The sequence below is a fragment of the Leptinotarsa decemlineata genome, unplaced genomic scaffold, assembly GCF_025532065.1.
Source record: "Leptinotarsa decemlineata unplaced genomic scaffold, Ldec_3_MD MMD2_P_RNA_scaffold_6, whole genome shotgun sequence".
NCBI lineage: Eukaryota > Metazoa > Arthropoda > Insecta > Coleoptera > Chrysomelidae > Leptinotarsa > Leptinotarsa decemlineata.
The window spans coordinates 11,423,960-11,442,664 of record NW_027412533.1 but is presented as its reverse complement, the minus strand read 5'-3'; the positions used below and the strand labels follow the sequence as shown (position 1 = coordinate 11,442,664).

The following is an 18,705-nucleotide window of genomic DNA, read 5'->3' as shown; positions in this document are numbered from 1 at the left end:
GTTTCATGATTTTTGGTTTATAGTTCACTTGATAGAAATTTCAAATTGAAAAACAGTGCACTTTGTTTCAACTCTCTAAGTACCGTAGTTTTCCCGTAATTAATTATTAAAAATCGATTTTAGTAGGCCAGTGACGTCACGGGCCTATTCCCGCTTCTTGTTCGATTGACCAATAGGAACAATAGAAATAATCAACATTGCCAAATTGTAAAATTTACGAAGCTTATAATTATTAATTTAATTATGGAAGTGTATGTGAACCCGTTAACGTTTCAATTAATGAAAAATTCTCCACATGGAATAAAATGTACATGAAAAATCATGTTTGGAAATAAGTTCTTCATCTAAAATCAGTACACAAAGTCGAAAGATCACAAAATATTTACCTAAACTATGATTTTATGCATTATTTAATAATATACAGTTATGAAAATAAAAAAATATAGCAAACTGGATTAAAAAATCATTTCAAATATTCAATTTATTCTACAATCCTCAATCTGTACAAATGCAATTTATTATAAAAAAACATTGCTACATACTTACCTCTTTCTAATATTGCTACTAAATTCAAGCGTTATAGGCTCACTTGGGTAATCTGTTGAACCTTCCAATACTGGAGAGGAAAGTTGAATGAGGTCAAGTATAGACAGAATTGATTGTACTTGATCTGATCCAACAAAAGCTTCTGGAGGGTTAAATGAGGTCAAGTATAGACAGAATTGATTGTACTCGAACTGATCCAACAAAAGCTTCTGAGGTAATACCATTATTCATATGATAAAATTCAATGAAATAAAATGAAAAGCATTGGATTTTTTTGCAAAAGTATTAATTCATTTTGTTTCATACTTTCAGCAACAGTAATAACTCCAGATAATACTTCCTGTGAAGTATACTTGAAGTTGAAATAAAAAACTGTGTCATAAAATTCAATATTTTCGTTCCCCTTTCGTTTATAGTCACTTTTTAAATGATTTCTATAAAGTCATGGAAGAGTAGAAGGATTGTAGTTCTTTCTTTTCAATACTTTCACCCATTTTTTCTCATCGTTTTATCCTTTGGGAATATAAACTCATTATATGAAATAACTCATATATAAACCAATGCGCTTTCTGTTTTCTTGTGCCTTTCCTCACAATTAAAATCAGCACAAGAATGCACCATATTAATATTCAAATATATCTCTAAAACACTTTTAAAACACACACAAACTAAACTCAATGAAAAAACGAATCGTTTATGCCCAGCTGTGATATGGATACTCTTTTTTTCCTGATAAAATGAACGATCAATTAAAATTTTCTGTAATTATTCATTAGATAGATACTAGATACTATCAATTTTATTGTTCAACAGACACGTGGCCAATTTAAATTCTTGCTTTTCGAATTGTTCTTTTTTCTGCAAATATAAAGAGATCTTGGGACCGAATAGAATAGAAATATACTTTATTGTCCAAGAAAATACAATCTTATTGACAAAGCTTGTTAAAAAATCTGGTATATATAGCACTTCAAAGAATAAAAGAAAATAAACAATTCAAAAACACAAATACCCAGAAACACAATTTGAGGAAAACTAAGTTCACATATCTAATAAATAAAATATAACAATAGAAAATAAAATTTAACAAAGTTTGTAGACAAAATAGTATGTATAGTCCCTTTCAAAAGATGGAAATAACAAATATACACGATTTGAACATAAGTTCACATGCCCTGGCAATAAAATGAGATATATCCCAGTATAAAATATAGTGTGTAGGTGTTAATATAAACAACAAAAAAACACCTATATTAAATCACAGCAAAGTTCCATTGTAATATTCATCAAGATTGTAGTACGCTTTAGTTGCAAGGCATCTTTAACAAGATTTCTGAACATTTCAATATTATGTTTTTGTTTCAAGTATGAAAATACAAGTAACAGTGAGAATTTTTTCCCTCAAAAATAATGGTCTGCATGATTCACGCACTCCCACCTTGCATAAGTATCTAACCGCTCGCTTTTGCAAAACAAACACTGAATGAAAAAGTTGTTGACTGTAAAAACCCCAGAAGGCAACACCATATCTCAGGTGGGACTCAATCAGGGAATGATATACCATTTTTGTTGTGGATGAACTCAGTTCATTTGAAACTATTCGAAGTGCATAAACATCCTGATACCAATTTTTATTCAAAGCGAAATATGTTGTATAAATTGTTAATGTTACAGCTGAATGTGAGTAGGTTTGTTTTTTTAATATTAAAGCACAAGTAGTTTGCGTCACAGGATGTTTTCACAACTTCTAAATCACTAGACATAGTTTCTTTCATATTAGAAGTATTTTTTCCATGCCAAAGGAGCGTGGTGTCATTCGCAAAAATCGTAGAAATGTCTTGAATTGAGAGAGTAACAAGGTCATTTACATAAATAAGGAAAAGAATCGGGTCCAGTACTGATCCTTGTGGAACGCCCCATAAGATATCCTTAGTGTGTGATAGTTTTTCGTTTGATCTTACTAACTGTTTTCTATCACTTAAGTTAGACCTGAACCAGTCATTACACACTCCTCTAAAGCAATAGTACTTCAACTTTTGCAAAAGAAGTTCATGATTTACACAATCAAAAGCTTTGGAGAAATCGCAGAACACTGCAGCTACGACCTCACCATTGTTGAGATGTGTGTAGAGATGTTCAATAAAGGAAAAGATTGCGTCATTTGTTCCTTTTGCCTTCTGAAAGCCAAATTGATAGTTGGTTAATATATTGTATTTATAAAGAAAAGCTAATACCCTTTTTTTCACCATTTTTTCTATGATTTTTGAGAGTGTTGAGATCATGGTGATAGGTCTGAAGTTATTTGGATCTTCTGCATTACCGCCTTTGAAAATAGGAATTACAAGAGCTTTTTTTAGACACGGAGAGAAATTTCCAAAGGAAAAGGATTTATTCATAGCCATCACTAGTGTATTCAAAGCGGAATCGGGAAGGTTATTTAAAATTTTTACTGAAATTTCATCATTGCCCTTTGCATTTTTGTTTTTATTTTCTTGCAAGATTTCTTGCTGCTCTAATTAATTTGTGTCTTCAAAGTGAAAGTTGTTGGGCATATTTACATTATTTGAATAATCCATTAGGCTTGATAAGTAAAATATACCCCAAACTCGATCAGTCTATAACCAAACAATTATCATTTTCCATAGCATGAAACAAGCCCATTCTAAGAGTTACCCACGTATAGTCAGTTTGAAAAATTCAGTTATTCTCCACTCAAGTTCATTTATGATTCAGATGAGTCAGAAATTCTCATTTTCATGCAAAAAAAGACAATAATGAATAAAAAATGCCAAATGACAAACTTTTGATAATTTTGTTGATAAAAATTAAAAAATGGATTTATCTGCTAACAGTGACTCCTAAAAAATAAGTTTTTTTATTTGATTCATTGATTACCTTACAAGATTATTTTTGTGAGAAATGTTTATAGAAACATTTAAAATCAATATTCTGTATATTTTACCGTAAATAAACTTATTATTATCATCATATCGGTTCATTAGAGTCTGCTATGAAAAAAAAATCTTTAAATTATCATTGTTCAAGTTAAAACTAGTCATATAAAGCTAATCTTTACACTGATATTGGAATAACGGCATAGGTGAAAACTACGTGTTAGTAACTCTTACATGTTAGTAACTTTAATTTTGTACAATTTTTTTGTCAGTAATTTTTCCAAAATTAAGTAAAAACGATGGTCGTGATGTCACTAACATTTGATATAAACTTGGCAACATTGTAAAACTTATTCATATTGTATGAATTAATTTTCTTGCCAACTTGTTTTTGACGTCGATTTGATGGTTAGTTCTGAAATTAAGAAGCATTTCATATTACGAAAAAAACACTTTATATTTTGATTTTTCAAAAGAGACATTTGATTGAGTAGTACTAATTGAACAGTTATGTCTTATATTCATTTATGTACTTCTTTGTGCTTCACACAATCATATGTATTTTGGAACATTGTTTGAAAGGGGGCTAAGTTTCAATGGTAGTAACGTTATAGTCATTTTTGAAACTTCGATTTTCCTTCAAAATGAAAAAATTTAGGTGACAATTTCTGATTATTGAACCATTTTTAACGAATAATATTGGTTTTATAATTTATTTTTCGTAACGTATAAAAGCCCATTATCAGTTTCCCAATGAATTACGACATTCACATCTAAACTCCATTATGATTCAGTTTGCTGTGCAGAATCTTAATGTATTTAAATGGATTAACTCATTCAAATAAATAAATCATTGAAATGATTTTCAGAAAACTTTCATAAGGCCCTTGAAATGATGCATAGAGCTGTTAATATTGCTAATCAGCCGGGAGCAAAGGAATCGATATCATACTTGAAGAACATGGAGGCTAATGGACTTCCAACACTACCTACTTCACAACCTAGAAACGAGGTATGCACTTTGCTTGTTTGTCAAACTTTTATTAATTTATCAAAGTTAGTTTTTTATATTTCTGATATTTATTTGTTAATTCTCCCCATATGAACGAATTGTATGTTGAGATATTTAGCAAATAACAAACAAATCTATTGAGTATATTTTTGAAATGAAGACTGCTTGATTTAAACGACACGGTAATGAAAAAAATCAGTTTGATCTTTGAAATATTCAAGATGAGAAAACCCTGTCAAATTTGTGAAACATTGAGTACAAGAAGTTCTCAAGACATACGAGGTGTGTTCAAAAAATAAGGTGAATTTTCATTTTTCTCAAAAATTATTTATTCATCAATTTCTATTTTGTCCCCTTCGAATTAGTCCGTTTTTTCCAATCCTTGAAGCAGTTCTGATATACACTTTTTGCTATGTCCTTGAGCGCCGTCCTTTTATTTTTATTTTCAATGTTGGGAACAGGAAAAAGTCGCAGGGAGCCAAATCTGGTGAATACGCTGGCTAAGGCATGATTACGGTGTTGTTTTTGTCCAAAAAATTATGAACAAACAATGACGAGTGAGCAGGTGCATTATTGTGATGCAAAACTAGTCCCCCTCAGATATAATACACTTGTGCCAGCGTTTTTTCCAATCCTCGAAGCAGTTCTGATATGCACTTTCTGGTTTAGCGCCGTCCTTTTATAGTCTTTTCAATGTTGAGAACAAGAAAAAGTCGCTGGGGGGCAAATCTGGTGAATACGGTTGCTGAGGCATGATTACGGTGTTGTATTTGGCCAAAAAATGACGAATAATGACGAGTGAGCAGCTGCATTATCGTGATGCAAAAGCCATGAATTGTTTTTCCACAATACCGGGCGTTTTCTTCGTATTTCTTCTTACAAGCGGCACATAACTTCAAAATAATACACCTTATTGATCGTAAGACTATGTGGTAAAAACTCCTGATGCAGTAGCCACGGTAATGGAAAAAAACAGTGAGCAAAACCTTGACATTTGCTCTACTGGGCTCTTGTATGAACCTTTTAAGCGAATCTGGATCGCCGTTGACGTCATTCAACAATTCCTGAGCGATGCTCATGCGACGGTTTTTTTGGTCAAAACGAAGTAATTTTGGAACAAACTTTGCTACCACACACGTCATGCCCAAAATTTTCAAAAAAAATTACATGGCATGAGCCAACCGATATGCCAATATCCTCAGCAACTTCTCTAATAATGATTCGACGATTCTACCTAACGATTATGATTTACCTGATTCAATTAAATCTACTCTATACTCTAAATATATTCATAATGAAAATTGAAAAATTCCTTTTTGTTCAGTTCAAATTATGTATGTATATAAAGTTGTATTATTTATATAAATTTTTTTGATTATATTATATTTTAAGTTAGCTAACCTCTATATTAGGGAATCCTAATTTAATAAATGAATTCATAAATTAAAAAAAAAATTAGTCACCTCAAAATTTTCATTGATTGTTGATATGCTGAGGCGAAGTGTTTTTAAGCACTTATTCCATTTTTTACACAAAATTCGATGAAAATTCTTTCATCCATTTTTTCGATACCAGAAAATCGCCGGGAACACCCAAAACACTTCTAACTTGTATGCCTCTCACCAACAAACTTATCAGGTTAAACTGTGAACATATGTTCAAACATTCACCATATTTTTAAAACAGACCTCGTACAGACAGAAAGTACAAGATCAGGAGATATTGCTTAAACAACTGCAGCTGCTAGAAGTGATTATAACTACTGAAATAATAAGAACACATAAGAAAACGAGATCAAGAGATGTCTTATGTGAGCTTCGTGTTCTGAGATTTCATCAGACCAATACCAAAACTCATTGAACACTTTGAAAACTCATCAGAAAAACTGGTCTTGATTTAAAGATTCTTGTAATTTATTTGCTAAATTAAGAAAGTGTCTGTCATCTTCTAAGAATGAGAAATATTTTCTGCAAAATGTATGGGATCGCAAAAATTATTCAGCAGTATAGGCCTGAAACTGTAAATAATTGCCTGATGCCACCAAGTCCATAGTAATGTTTTTCAGGTAACGTGCTTATCCAGATTTTGGCTATCAAACAACTGTGCTGTACTATTAGTGCACATGCTATATTCATATTAAAGGTCAGTTATCGATACTCTTGTTGCAGTTGAATAAGCTGTTGAGAGCAGAATAATGACTGAGATGGCCATGACGAAAATACTATGAGGAACTGCATTTCAACTTATTTTTGATATTCGTTTGGAAAAACTGCTGCAATATGCTGGTTTCTAAGAAAGCAAACATCATAATATGTCATTGGACTGATTCAATATCTTGATTTTTTTTTTCAGACTCTTGCTGAAGCCGTCAAGACTGCAGCGAAAATACCTCAAGGCTTCAAAGATCTGGTAACGAAGAAATGTGAAGAAAGGGGAATTCTGTTTGTGCCCATTCCCAATAAATACCATGAAGCTAAACAAATTTATCGAATAGGTTCAAGTGGTGTGCAGTGTTACATAGACAGAAACGTCATTTTTTATTCCCAAAATAATTCTTCTTGGCTTCCTACGTCTTTGAATAAGTTATTGGATGCTGCTTGAGTAGTTTATGGTGTAGGTTAGAGTTTTGTACATTCTTCTGTAAATATATTATTATTTTGTATTGAAGCTTTTTCGTATATGGCAAAATGTAAGAGTTTTCTCAATTAAATTGTAACTTCATTCGTACAAAAGTAAAGGTCAAATGTTGGCAAATGTGGTGGGTTAAGAACATGGTTTAGGTTATGTTCAGGATTAGGAAATGAATCAAAAATATACTAAACGCCACCTAATTCTACTTATAAAGTTTATTCAGATCCTGTCCGAACTGGGAAAACAAAAATACAATCTGGAACCTATAAATGTGCTTATCAGAGACCACAGAAAGTTGTTATTTTTCAATCAAAATTCAAATTTCAAAATATTTGTGATAGTGTATACTGCATCATACCATAGCCAACTTCATCAGAGTTCTATTCTTTTTATAGTATATTAATTTGTCCTTTCTTCGAAATACTTACTGACAAGACCAAATAGCGGTTCTTATCAGTACATTAAGAACTGATGGACAGGGGCGTACTGAGATAATTAAAACTATGAATGAAGAACAACACCCGGGTACTTCTGACTACAGGAGTACCCAGAACGCTTCAAGACTTTTCTCAACGACAGTCAGTCAAATGATAGCACCTACTAGCCCACCAAATTTTCTGTCAAAAAAACAAGCAATCTTATTCAACGCCATAGAAAATACAAAACTTAGGAAATCAAATCGACCTAAGATATATTATTTTCTCTTCACGCATTTCAAACAACAGAATTTGTGTATATCTTTTCAGTGAGACAATCGTAGACGACTTTCTCACCAAGGCTAATGGAAAAATTGTGGTGAACCAAGAAATTCTTACAGCCAGAAGATTAATCACGCCCAGCGAAAAACTGATTTTATCGAATGTTTGTCCCTCGATTCCTCACGAATTGCTAGAAACCGAACTTCGTAAGTTAGGTTTGAACTTGGTATCTCCATTATCCTTCCTGAGAATCAGCGCCTCCGATCCCAAATTCAAACATATCCTGAGTTTTCGCCGACAAACCTACATCTCTCCTGTTTGCCACGCTACATTACCTCAATCTATTGTAATATCTTTCGAAGAAACTCCATACCGAATCTTTCTCTCACTAGACAATCATCTATGCTTCAAATGTAAGCAAGATGGGCACTTATCAGCAAATTGTCCAAACCGGTTACCAATGAATCCACTCTGAACTCCAATAACGACAAAGACGAATCATCCACAGAATCCAGTTCTATACCATTAAATACCATAACAATGACCAACCAAAAAACCATAACTATCGATAGAATACCCACCCATGAGCTACCAACCGATTCGAATCAATACCACAACTCTTCTGAAAAACGTAACATCTCTGAGATAACCACTCCCCTTACTCAATCATCGAACCAAGAAAAAATATTCATCAAACCAAACTCAGACATAAGGGTAAAAAAAATCAAAATTACTCAAGATAGAGAATCTGTAGAAGCTCTGCTGAATCCAGCTAGACCCATATTTGATAACGTGTATGGCTCAGCGGATCCTCTGAGCGTAGCAAAAAATTACACAAAGGACATAGACGATCTGATAGAAACTTTGCACCGGATGTATCCACTTTTAAATAATCGTAAAATCAAAGCAAGATGTACAAAAATCCAAAACAAAATCAAGAAACAATTAGCAGCTGAATCCAGCGAAATTGAGGACAGTGACACATCACAGGAACTCTGCTAATTCAAACTTCTCGTTACAATTAACCCATTTATTTTACGTTCAACTCGATATTGCAGTGGAATCTTAATGGGTACTATACCCAGCAAGAAATGCTGAAATTGATCCTACAAAATCATGACCCATCCATAATATGTCTACAGGAAACCCATTTCCATAAACAGAAAACACACAAACTTTCAAATTATACATGTTTTTTCAAAAATAGAGAAAACACGCGACATGCCAGTGGAGGAGTAGCTATCTACACTAAGAATACATTAGAAGTGCAGAATATTCCATAGACCACCAACTTAGAAGCGATTGCGGTTGTTATCTGTGGGCCAATGAAATTAAATATTTGTAATATCTACATTCCTCCGAATCAGGATCCAACTGAAGACGAACTTACCAACCTTTTTGGGTAAATTCTTTCACCTCGATTAATTGTTGGTGATTTCAATGCGCACAACCATATTTGGGGATCTAAGAAAATCACAGTAAAGGGACAAAAAATTGAAAGAGTTATCAACAACCTACAACTCACTACACTCCTCACTACACTACACCTACACTCACTTTCCAATAATTATAAACAATGAGAACTATCGTAAACCCTACAATTTAAATCCCACATGGCGTTTGAAACAAGCAGATTGGACCAACTTCGTAAAATATATCGAAAACGATCCCATTATGTCAGATACTGAACAAATACTTAGAATGGACGTAAATCAAATGATCGAGACATTTTGTCAAACAATTGAAGACGTTGGTGACATAAGATCTCTATATTTTCATAGCCTATGTATATATGCCTACAAATACAAGCAATATCAGAACCATCCTTCACATTACGAAAGCGGCGGAAAAATATGTTGGAAAGAGTTCTACCTCCAATAAATACCTTGCCCTTCCCTGGTGGAATGATGAATGTCAGAGTGCAGTGAAGCTTGCAAAAAAGGCATTTAACACTTTCAAAAGACACAAAACTCCTGAAAATATGACAGAATTCAAACGTCTGAGGGCATGAGCAAGATATACAATGAAAATGAACAAACGTAAATGTTGGCAGGAATTCGTAGCTGGTATAAATAATTCCACTCCAATTGGAGATGTTTGTAAAATGGTTAATTTATTTATTTATTCAACTAACGGGCAGCACCCAATATACAAATATGTTTTTATAAAGGTGTACATAAATACTTATGATTAAGATCCATATTAAAATTAAACCTAAGAGAAATAAAAACTAAGATTAAACCCAAAGGCAATGAATGATTGCAGTGAGATACATTTATATATATACATGTGCACATCTATGTATTGTTTTTTAGAAGTGATGGCAAACTTCGTTTCAAGCTACTTTCAGAGATATTGAACAAATCTACTTGAATATCATTCGCATTCAATACAATCCTAGATAATGGTGAGTGTTTTCCATAATTGCATCTATGGAAATCAATTGCAAACGTCTGAGTGTTTCGAGTTACTCTGGCTGAAACATGTAAACCAATTTTGGACAAGAGATATGGACATTCAATATTGTTATTCAAAATCTTATGTAGAAATCTGATGTCTGCACAAACTCTACGAGTACTCAGTTTTACTATTTCTGTTATAGCACGAACTTCACTAAGTGTGTTTTCAGTTAAAGGTATATTCAATTTATAAGCTAGAAATCTTAAAAATTTGTTCTGAGTTTTTTCTATTTTATTAATATGTATTTCATATGTTGGCGACCACACACATGAACAGTACTCCAATATTGATCTGACCAAAGAGTAATAAAGAGTTCTGATGGAGTTGACATTAGTGAATTCTCTTGTGGTCCTGCACACAAAGCCCAGCATTTTTGTCGCACTATTCACAACCTGTTCATAGTGAAGATGGAAATCAACCTTGGTGTCAAAAAGAACACCTAGGTCCCGAACAATGTTTGCTTTTGTGAGGGGTTTGCCATCAATGTTATAATCAAATTCAATATGTTCAATTGATCGATAAAATGACATAGCATTGCATTTATTTACATTCAGCTCCATGTAGTTTTCGGAGCACCATTTGACAATTGCGGTGAGGTCCCTGTGAACGTTCTCACAATGTTGTTTGCTGATGACACGGCTAAAGATTTTGAGATTGTCTGCAAACAGCAAAAACTTTGAATGTTTGATTATTTCTTCAATATCATTGATGAATATATTGAACAAGAAAGGGCCTAAGTGGCTTCCTTGTGGCACTCCTGACGTGACGTAAATCTCCTCAGATATGAAACTCTTGACTTTTACATATTGATTTATATATCGAAGATAGCTTGCAAACCAATTCAATAAATCTCCGTAAAACCCTATCGCTTTAAGTTTCCCGAGCAATATTGTATGATTAACTGTGTCGAATGCCTTTGAAAAGTCTGTATAGATTACGTCCACTTGGTACTTTTGTTCCAAGGCATTCAGCACAAATTGAGTTAACGTTAACAAATTTGTGGTTGTTGATTTACCCAGGCAAAAACCGTGTTGTTCTTGTATAATGACTTGGTTCAATGGATTCTTTATTTGATCACATATCAATTGGCAACGAGCATTTATATTATAAGAAGTTTAATGGGCATCTCATCTATTGAAACCATTATCACTGCTTATCATTCACTTTTTATGTCCCATGTATCTTATGGTCTAGTACTCTGGGGGCACTCGCCTCATGCAAAAAGAGTGTTTGGACTGCAAAGAAAAGTTTTGCGAGTTATCTTCAAACTGGGATATCAAGAAGACGTTAAAACAACATTTATTAATAATAAATTATTTACATTACCTTCTCTTTACGTCTATTCATGTATAAATTATGTAAAAAAAATCCTCACTTATATCTGAATCAAAACGATTTTCATTCACATAACACCAGACAAGCACAACAGATTAAAATTGAATTTACAAGACTAAATCACTGCCGTTTTTCGAAAAATTATTATGGTCCTATTTTATTTAACAAACTACCAGAAGATATAAAAAACTTAAATACAGCCTCGTTTACAAATTATATGAAGAATATCTGCCTGGAAAACGCTTTTTATAGTATCGACGAATTTTTATCATTTGACTTCAACACCAACTGATATTTTGACAGTGATATTTATATTGAAATTGTTCACATCTCATTTCCTTATTTGTTTATTTTTTATTTATTCATTTAGTGTTTTTATGATTATCTTATGGTATATGATATTTGACAAAACCTTATAATACTATTGTATTTTTTTATGGCGAATAAAGGATATTCTATTCATATTCTATCAAACTCTCTAATAATTTTGGGATTGCACTTAGAATTGTGATCGGTCTATAATTTTTTATATTTGCTTTATCCCCCGACTTGAATATTGGGGTAATAAAACTAGATTTCCACGAGCGTGGAAATTGTCCTAAATTCAGTGATGCAGTAAATAGTAGAAACAAAGGTTTTGCCAAGGTAAATCTACATTTCTTAAATAATAAAGAAGCTATTCCGTCAGGTCCCGGACCTTTGTTCGGGTCTAATTGGTATAATTTATTCAATATGGTTTCCAAGCTGAAGTTACAGGAATTCATATTGATAGTTTTTTCGTAACTGAATTCAAATAAATGAGTACCATCAGTGTCTTGTTTGTAGACTGATTGGAACTGTCGTGCAAAGCCATTAGCAATTTCATTTCCTGTTATACATGATTGTTCCCCCAAGTACATTGTGTCCGGAAAGCCATGATTTTTCCTCTTTTGGTTAACAAAGTTCCAGAAATGCTTAATGTTCATACCCACGTTATTTTCCACCCCTTTTATATAGTTATCATAACATTCTTTACTCATTATTTTACACTGTTTTCTTAGTTCAGAGAAAATCAAATAGTCGTCCCATCTGTTACTACTTTTGTAATTTTTGTGAGCTATTTTCTTTTCAAATATCAAATATTTTATATCATTGCTAAACCAACGAGGAAATTTTGGCTTGCTAGAGCGAATATAAGGTATGAAATTGCTTATGCCTCTATATAAAATATCGTAGAAAATTTCTGTGGCATGATTTATATCTGTTATTCTGTCTAGCTGATAGTCCCAGTCTACCGTGGACAGGTAGAAGTTAAGTCCAATGTAATCTCCTCTCTTGAAGTCGAAGTAAAAGTTTTCATATTCCAGATTGTTGAATTCTTCGTTAGAGGTAATTGATGAAACTGTGGCTGGGTGATATGGATCACAAGGCAGCAAACAGTTATCAGCAATTTCAACCGTGATTATGTAATTATAATTAGTGAATATCAGGTCTAGCATAACACCAAAGCAGTTGATATCTATGACATTACTGGAAAAATGCTTCTTCACTGCTAAGAGAACTCCCCCTCCACGAGATTTCTGACTTGTTAGTATAGACCGATCTTTCCTGTATAAGTTGTATTGAGATAAACCAAGTTCCTCAACATGGATATTATCGTAGAGCCAGGTTTCAGTGAAAACAATAACATCATAAGCACTGATAGCTGCGTTAAGTTCTAATGTCGTGATTTTAGTTCTAATGCCTCTAACATTTTGGTAGTATATGCGCAATATGTTCTGTTCATTCCGAGAGCTACCCGTATAATTTAGTTTTTTCTTTGAGAAGTGGTGGAAACAATTTTCGGCATTCCCTGTAAGTATCGGATGGTCAGATTGTTTTCTCCTTTTTCCTTCCTATCGTTGAGCTGTTGTCGAAGATTTCTAAGGTAGTTTCTCTGATGAAGAGTTAAATCAGAACCGATTTTAATTTCTGGAGAGGTTAATTTAATTTTATTCCGAAGAATGAATAAAGCATCGTCACTACTGTCTAGAACAACTTTTATTGGCCGAGAGGTGTTAGTGTTCTTGCCAACACGAAATATTTTTTTGATATGTAACTGTGGATCTAAGACATGTAATATATCGTTGACTTTAGAATTATCATCATCGATTTTGGCTTTAGTTGTAGCTGCATTGGACTCAGGGATGTTGTACATCATTATGTTGCTGGATCTTCTTCTGCGTTCTTCCAGTTCATAGACCACTGAATCGAAATCAGTTTGTTGAACCGGAGATGCTTTGGCGTGCTCAAGTGTAGTGAGTTTGTCAACAAGCTCATTCACCTTTTGTTCGAGAGTTACAATTTGTTTTTTCATAATTGGCAATAGTCTAAGCCCTTCCTCACAGTCCTTGCAAAAATATTTCAATACTCTTTTATTTTTTAGCTCCATACATCTGATTTCAGAAGAGGTAAGCTCAGCACATATGAAGTGCATTCTTGTGTGACATCCATCACATTGACAAGAATCCTCTTCATTGCACTTTGTATCACACTTGAAGCATTGCATGGTTCCTTGGTGTCGAAAGTGTATCACTTTTGACTACTACTCCTGGCCTATTGTTTTCTGGGTCCTATGTTTTTATACTTGGAACTTTTTTTAGGCAAATAAAAAGGGCAACGAGATAGGAGTTCTTTCCAGGACAAAAAACAATTTATACTGAACGAAATGCAGTGATAATGGTTGAAAATGCACTTCCGGAATTGAAATTTATGAAATGAATGTGATGACAAGATCCACTGATTCACAATCAACCTTTTGTCAAAGACTAAACTTTTCAACTGCAGTACTTCAGCTAATATTTCAGTTTTTATCAGAATAAGTAAACCACATATATTTACTGTACACTGTACTTTATGTATAAGCGAATCTCTGGAACTCGTAACCACTCAATGATTAATTATGTGAATTACAATGGATCCCCACTTACCTCCCCACAAGACATAGCAGACGCTTTAGCATCAACACTTCAAAAACATTCAAGTAACAAAACTTATACATCACAGTTCATAACTCGAAAACTAGTTGAAGAGAGTACTCCCCTCTCATACGATGAATTAACTGAGGATCCAATGAACTATCCTATTACAATGAAAGAACTTTCGGTCATCCTAGAAGAAACAAAAAATTCTACACCAGGCCCAGATGACATTCCCATTATTTTCCTGAAAATGCTGTCCCAGAATGCCAAAAAACTACTGCTGAAAATGTATAATGTCATATGGAATACGCATGTTTTCCCGCATATATGGTCAGAATCAATCATAGTACCTATTCTCAAAACTGGACAACCAAAATCATTAACGGATTCGTACATACCAATCTCATTAACATGTGCCATGTGTAAATTAATAGAGAAAATAATCAATAGAAGACTGATATGGACCTTGGAAAATCGGAAACTCATCATCCCTCAACAGAGCGGATTTAGAAAAAAGGGATCCACTCTGGACAATCTAGTTGACCTTGAATCAGATGTCCATGAAGCTTTTGCTAACTCGCAAGAGTGCATTGCAATATTCTTTGACATATCAAAAGCATATGATACGGTATGGCGACACTCAATAATTAAAAAACTCCATGAATGGTCAATAGTTGGAAATTCGCTGAAATTCATTACGAACTTTCTGAATAACAGAAATTTCAAAGTTCGTGTCAATGGCACACTTTCCTCCAAAAGAACCCAAGATAATGGAGTCCCCCAAGGAACCTCGCTGAGTGTTACTCTCTTCTTGGTTGCAATCAACAGTATCATTGATGACTGTGCAGCCCCTCTGAAAGATAGACTTTACGCAGATGATTTAGTTGTCTTTGGCAAGGGCAAAAATTTCAAAACTATTTATGGATATTTACAAAATTTCATTTATAAACTACAAGAATGGTCAGAATTATCAGGTCTAAGAATATCTGAGAGCAAGACAAACTGTATCCATTTCACGAAAAGACCCAAAGAAAATTTGCCTAAATTACAACTCAACAATAAAGATATTGAGTACGTCAAACATACAAAATTTCTGGGTATGACATTTGATCAAAAACTCAAATGGAATGAGCACATTACATACCTAAAAATGACTTGTCAGAGCGGTCTAAACATAATGAAAACTATTGCATCTAGATCATGGGGTGCAGATACAAATATATTAATATTGATCTAGAGATCTTTGATTAGATCAAAACTGGATTATGGCTCTATAGTGTACAACTCCGCAAAAAACGGGACCTTGAAAAAACTGGGCACCATCCAAAACTGTGCTCTTAGAATTGCTCTTGGAGCATTCCACACAAGTCCGGTTGAAAGTTTATACTGTGAATCAGGAGAACCTCCATTAAGTATCCGAAGAAAACATCTCAGCCTCACATATGCCGCTGCAGTTCAATCTAACCCAGATAACCCTGTTTTCCATAACGTTATAGCCCAAGGGTTCAGAAATACATTTGCAAAAAGGAAGAGAGTGGCAATTCCATTCTACGAGAGACTCAATCGATTCCTTTCCAACTTACTACTCAATCGACCTGAAATTTTCAACACCTCAAACATTCCTAATCCTCCCCCATGGACCTTTCCAAGCATTAAAATTGAAAAAGGGCTCGTACAATTTGAGAAAAATAACATCAACCATAGTTTAACTCGTGCAACTTTTCAACAACTATTGCAACAATTCGAAGACTATCCAAATATACACCGACGCATCCAAATTAGAAGAAGGAGTGGGGGCAGCATTCACCAGTACTGCCTCCAATCACTCCTTCAAACTACCAGCAGAAAGCACTGTATTCTCAGGAGAATTTTATGCCATATGGAAAGCACTTGAATATGCAGAGAAAAGCGATCACTCAAAATTCTTGGTAATTACCGACTCACTGAGTACACTGGAGGCAATAACGAAGCTAAACCCAGAACACCCCATCATACTTCACATCAAACATAAGCTCCACTCAATAATTGAGAAACGTAAACATATCCACTTTATGTGGGTTCCATCACATGTTGGTATAGCAGGCAACGAAAGGGCCGACCAGCTGGCAAAGGATGCTATTACTAACCCACTCACAGATATTGAAAAAAGAATTGCCCACCCAGACCTGAAACCGTTTTACAAACAAATCCTTACTAACGTGTGGCAACAGCAATGGAATGGCTCCAACTCTAAGTTATCAACAATCAAACCATTGGTCTTACCCTGGAAATCACTTCCAAAAACGAGAAAATTGCAAGTTATCCTATCACGTCTTCGACTAGGGCATACTCGCTTCACTCATGAATACATCCTCAACGGTAATAACCCTCCTACATGTGAAGTTTGTGACTGTGCCATAAGTGTTAAACATATTTTATCTGAGTGCGCATCTTAATCCAACGAGAGAGTCGAGTACGACATCCCCCCTTCAATTGAAGCAGCGTTAGGACAAAATTGTAACTATGAAAAACTAATTGCCTTTCTAAGACGTATAAAGCTGCTGCACCGTATATGAAAATTTATTGTAAGAAATCAATGTACTATGAAATTTGAATTGTCGTTAATAACCCTCGAGGTTGATGCGACATTAAATAAATGTAATTAAAAAAAATAAATACAATCTGGAGTACACTTCTTGAAGAGTGAATTAAAATCAAAATTTGTAGATTTTTTATTAGTTGAAATGATTGCTTATTTGGTTCATGATTTATTATCACCTTTCTTCAGATTGTCTCACTCGAGGTAATAATTTCCCATCTTTAGTAAATCTCACTATCAAAGCTGCATTACAGTAGGCATAAAGAAAGCTTGGAGCGTGATCTCAGTTAACTTATATATAGCATTTCTTCTGAATTTCAGATCTAGATGTGTTGCACTGTTTTCAATTGTATTAAAAGGACATGCTTGATCTAGAGCAATGTGTGAACTTTGACAAAAAGTCTTAAAAAGAATTGTCAGCTGTCTTAATCTTCAACCTCACTTCTCAATCTCCATTGACCTTTGCGATCAGAACTAATCAGTGAACCAATATGAATTTCTCATGTCATTGATTAGATTTGAAATTCTAAAACATTTTAGGGTATTTTTTAAAGAGTTGCAACTTGTAACCACATAGCATAAAATAATGTAACATGTTGTATTATTATACAACTTAGAGCAATACTGGTTCAGAATAAAAAAAAAAATCCTCAATATAAAGGTAAACAATGAGCTGTTTGGAATGGGACCTGTTCATAATTCTCATGCCACACTTTGCTCTCTCCAGACTTTCGAAAGCACCCAAAAATCAAGTGTCGTACGGATTTCAGCAATTCAGACAGTGTTCACCATTCTATGGCTGTTCTTCAAGACGTGTTGATGACACTAGATTCTCCTCTGGTCTCCGAAATTGAATATGTGCTGCAAGTTCTTTGAAACAAGTTTCAATAGCTCAATTATTTGGGCCAATTTAGTTTTTGTCATGGTCCACACGGCTTATTTTATAAATCATGAGCATAGTCTTGGAAGCTGTTAGCGTTCGACTGAAACTGGTTTTTATGACCGAAACCGAATTTCGGTAACGGTTTCAGTTTCGGCCGAAACCATACAAGGATTGTGATTTAAGGGAAAAATAAAGAAAACATTATTATAATCAATAAGTCTTTATTTTTTATCTTTAAATCACAACGTTATGCAGTCTTGGATATTTTCACTTATTGATGATCAACATAACAACCCCTTATTTAAGAAAAAATATTAATTGCACCTTTAGAATACTTAAAATAGGTAAGGTATTTATTTGAGTAGGTGTAGATTCTTCTTTTGAATATTAATGATGGGTTTTCAAAAATATTAAACATAAAATCACTTATTTAAGTTGTTATCTAATATCACAATAGGTACTTAATATTTATGTAATAAACAAAGTAAGTCACGACATGATTAGGCACGTGGACGCGGCAAAATGTCTTCGTCGCTTGTATGAAATTCAACGCGCCAAAAATGACCAATCACGGCGTGAAAACTCCCGAATGCAGTTTCGGTAGTTTTGCCGCCGAAACTAAACCGAAACCAGTTTTTTTGCCAAAACTCGACCGAAACCAAACTTTCGGTACTAGAATTGAAAACATTTTTGGGGGCGTAAAAGCAGAGGAAACTTTGAATGATACAT

At 33.8% G+C, this 18,705-nt stretch overlaps 3 protein-coding genes across 4 annotated transcripts in view; 2 read left to right on the top strand and 1 right to left on the bottom strand.

Moving 5' to 3' along the window:
* sip1 (septin interacting protein 1) overlaps positions 1–7,114 on the top strand; it is a 111,865-nt gene extending 104,751 nt beyond the window's left edge. For both annotated transcript variants that reach the window (XM_074169972.1, XM_074169971.1), the window contains exons 11-12: positions 4,310–4,452; positions 6,805–7,114. In XM_074169972.1, coding sequence (XP_074026073.1) covers positions 4,310–4,452; positions 6,805–7,053 — 392 coding nt within the window. In that variant the 3' untranslated portion in view covers positions 7,054–7,114. The remainder of the gene's footprint in view (positions 1–4,309; positions 4,453–6,804) is intronic.
* Positions 1–18,705, bottom strand: part of LOC141480137 (uncharacterized) — a 288,325-nt gene that overhangs the window by 167,892 nt on the left and 101,728 nt on the right. The gene's annotated exons all lie outside the window — the stretch shown is intronic.
* Positions 14,487–16,950, top strand: LOC141480213 (uncharacterized). Its single transcript, XM_074170105.1, has 3 exons — positions 14,487–15,143; positions 15,753–16,187; positions 16,264–16,950. The coding sequence occupies exons 1-3, from the start codon at positions 14,487–14,489 to the stop codon at positions 16,948–16,950; spliced, it is 1,779 nt and encodes a 592-aa protein (XP_074026206.1).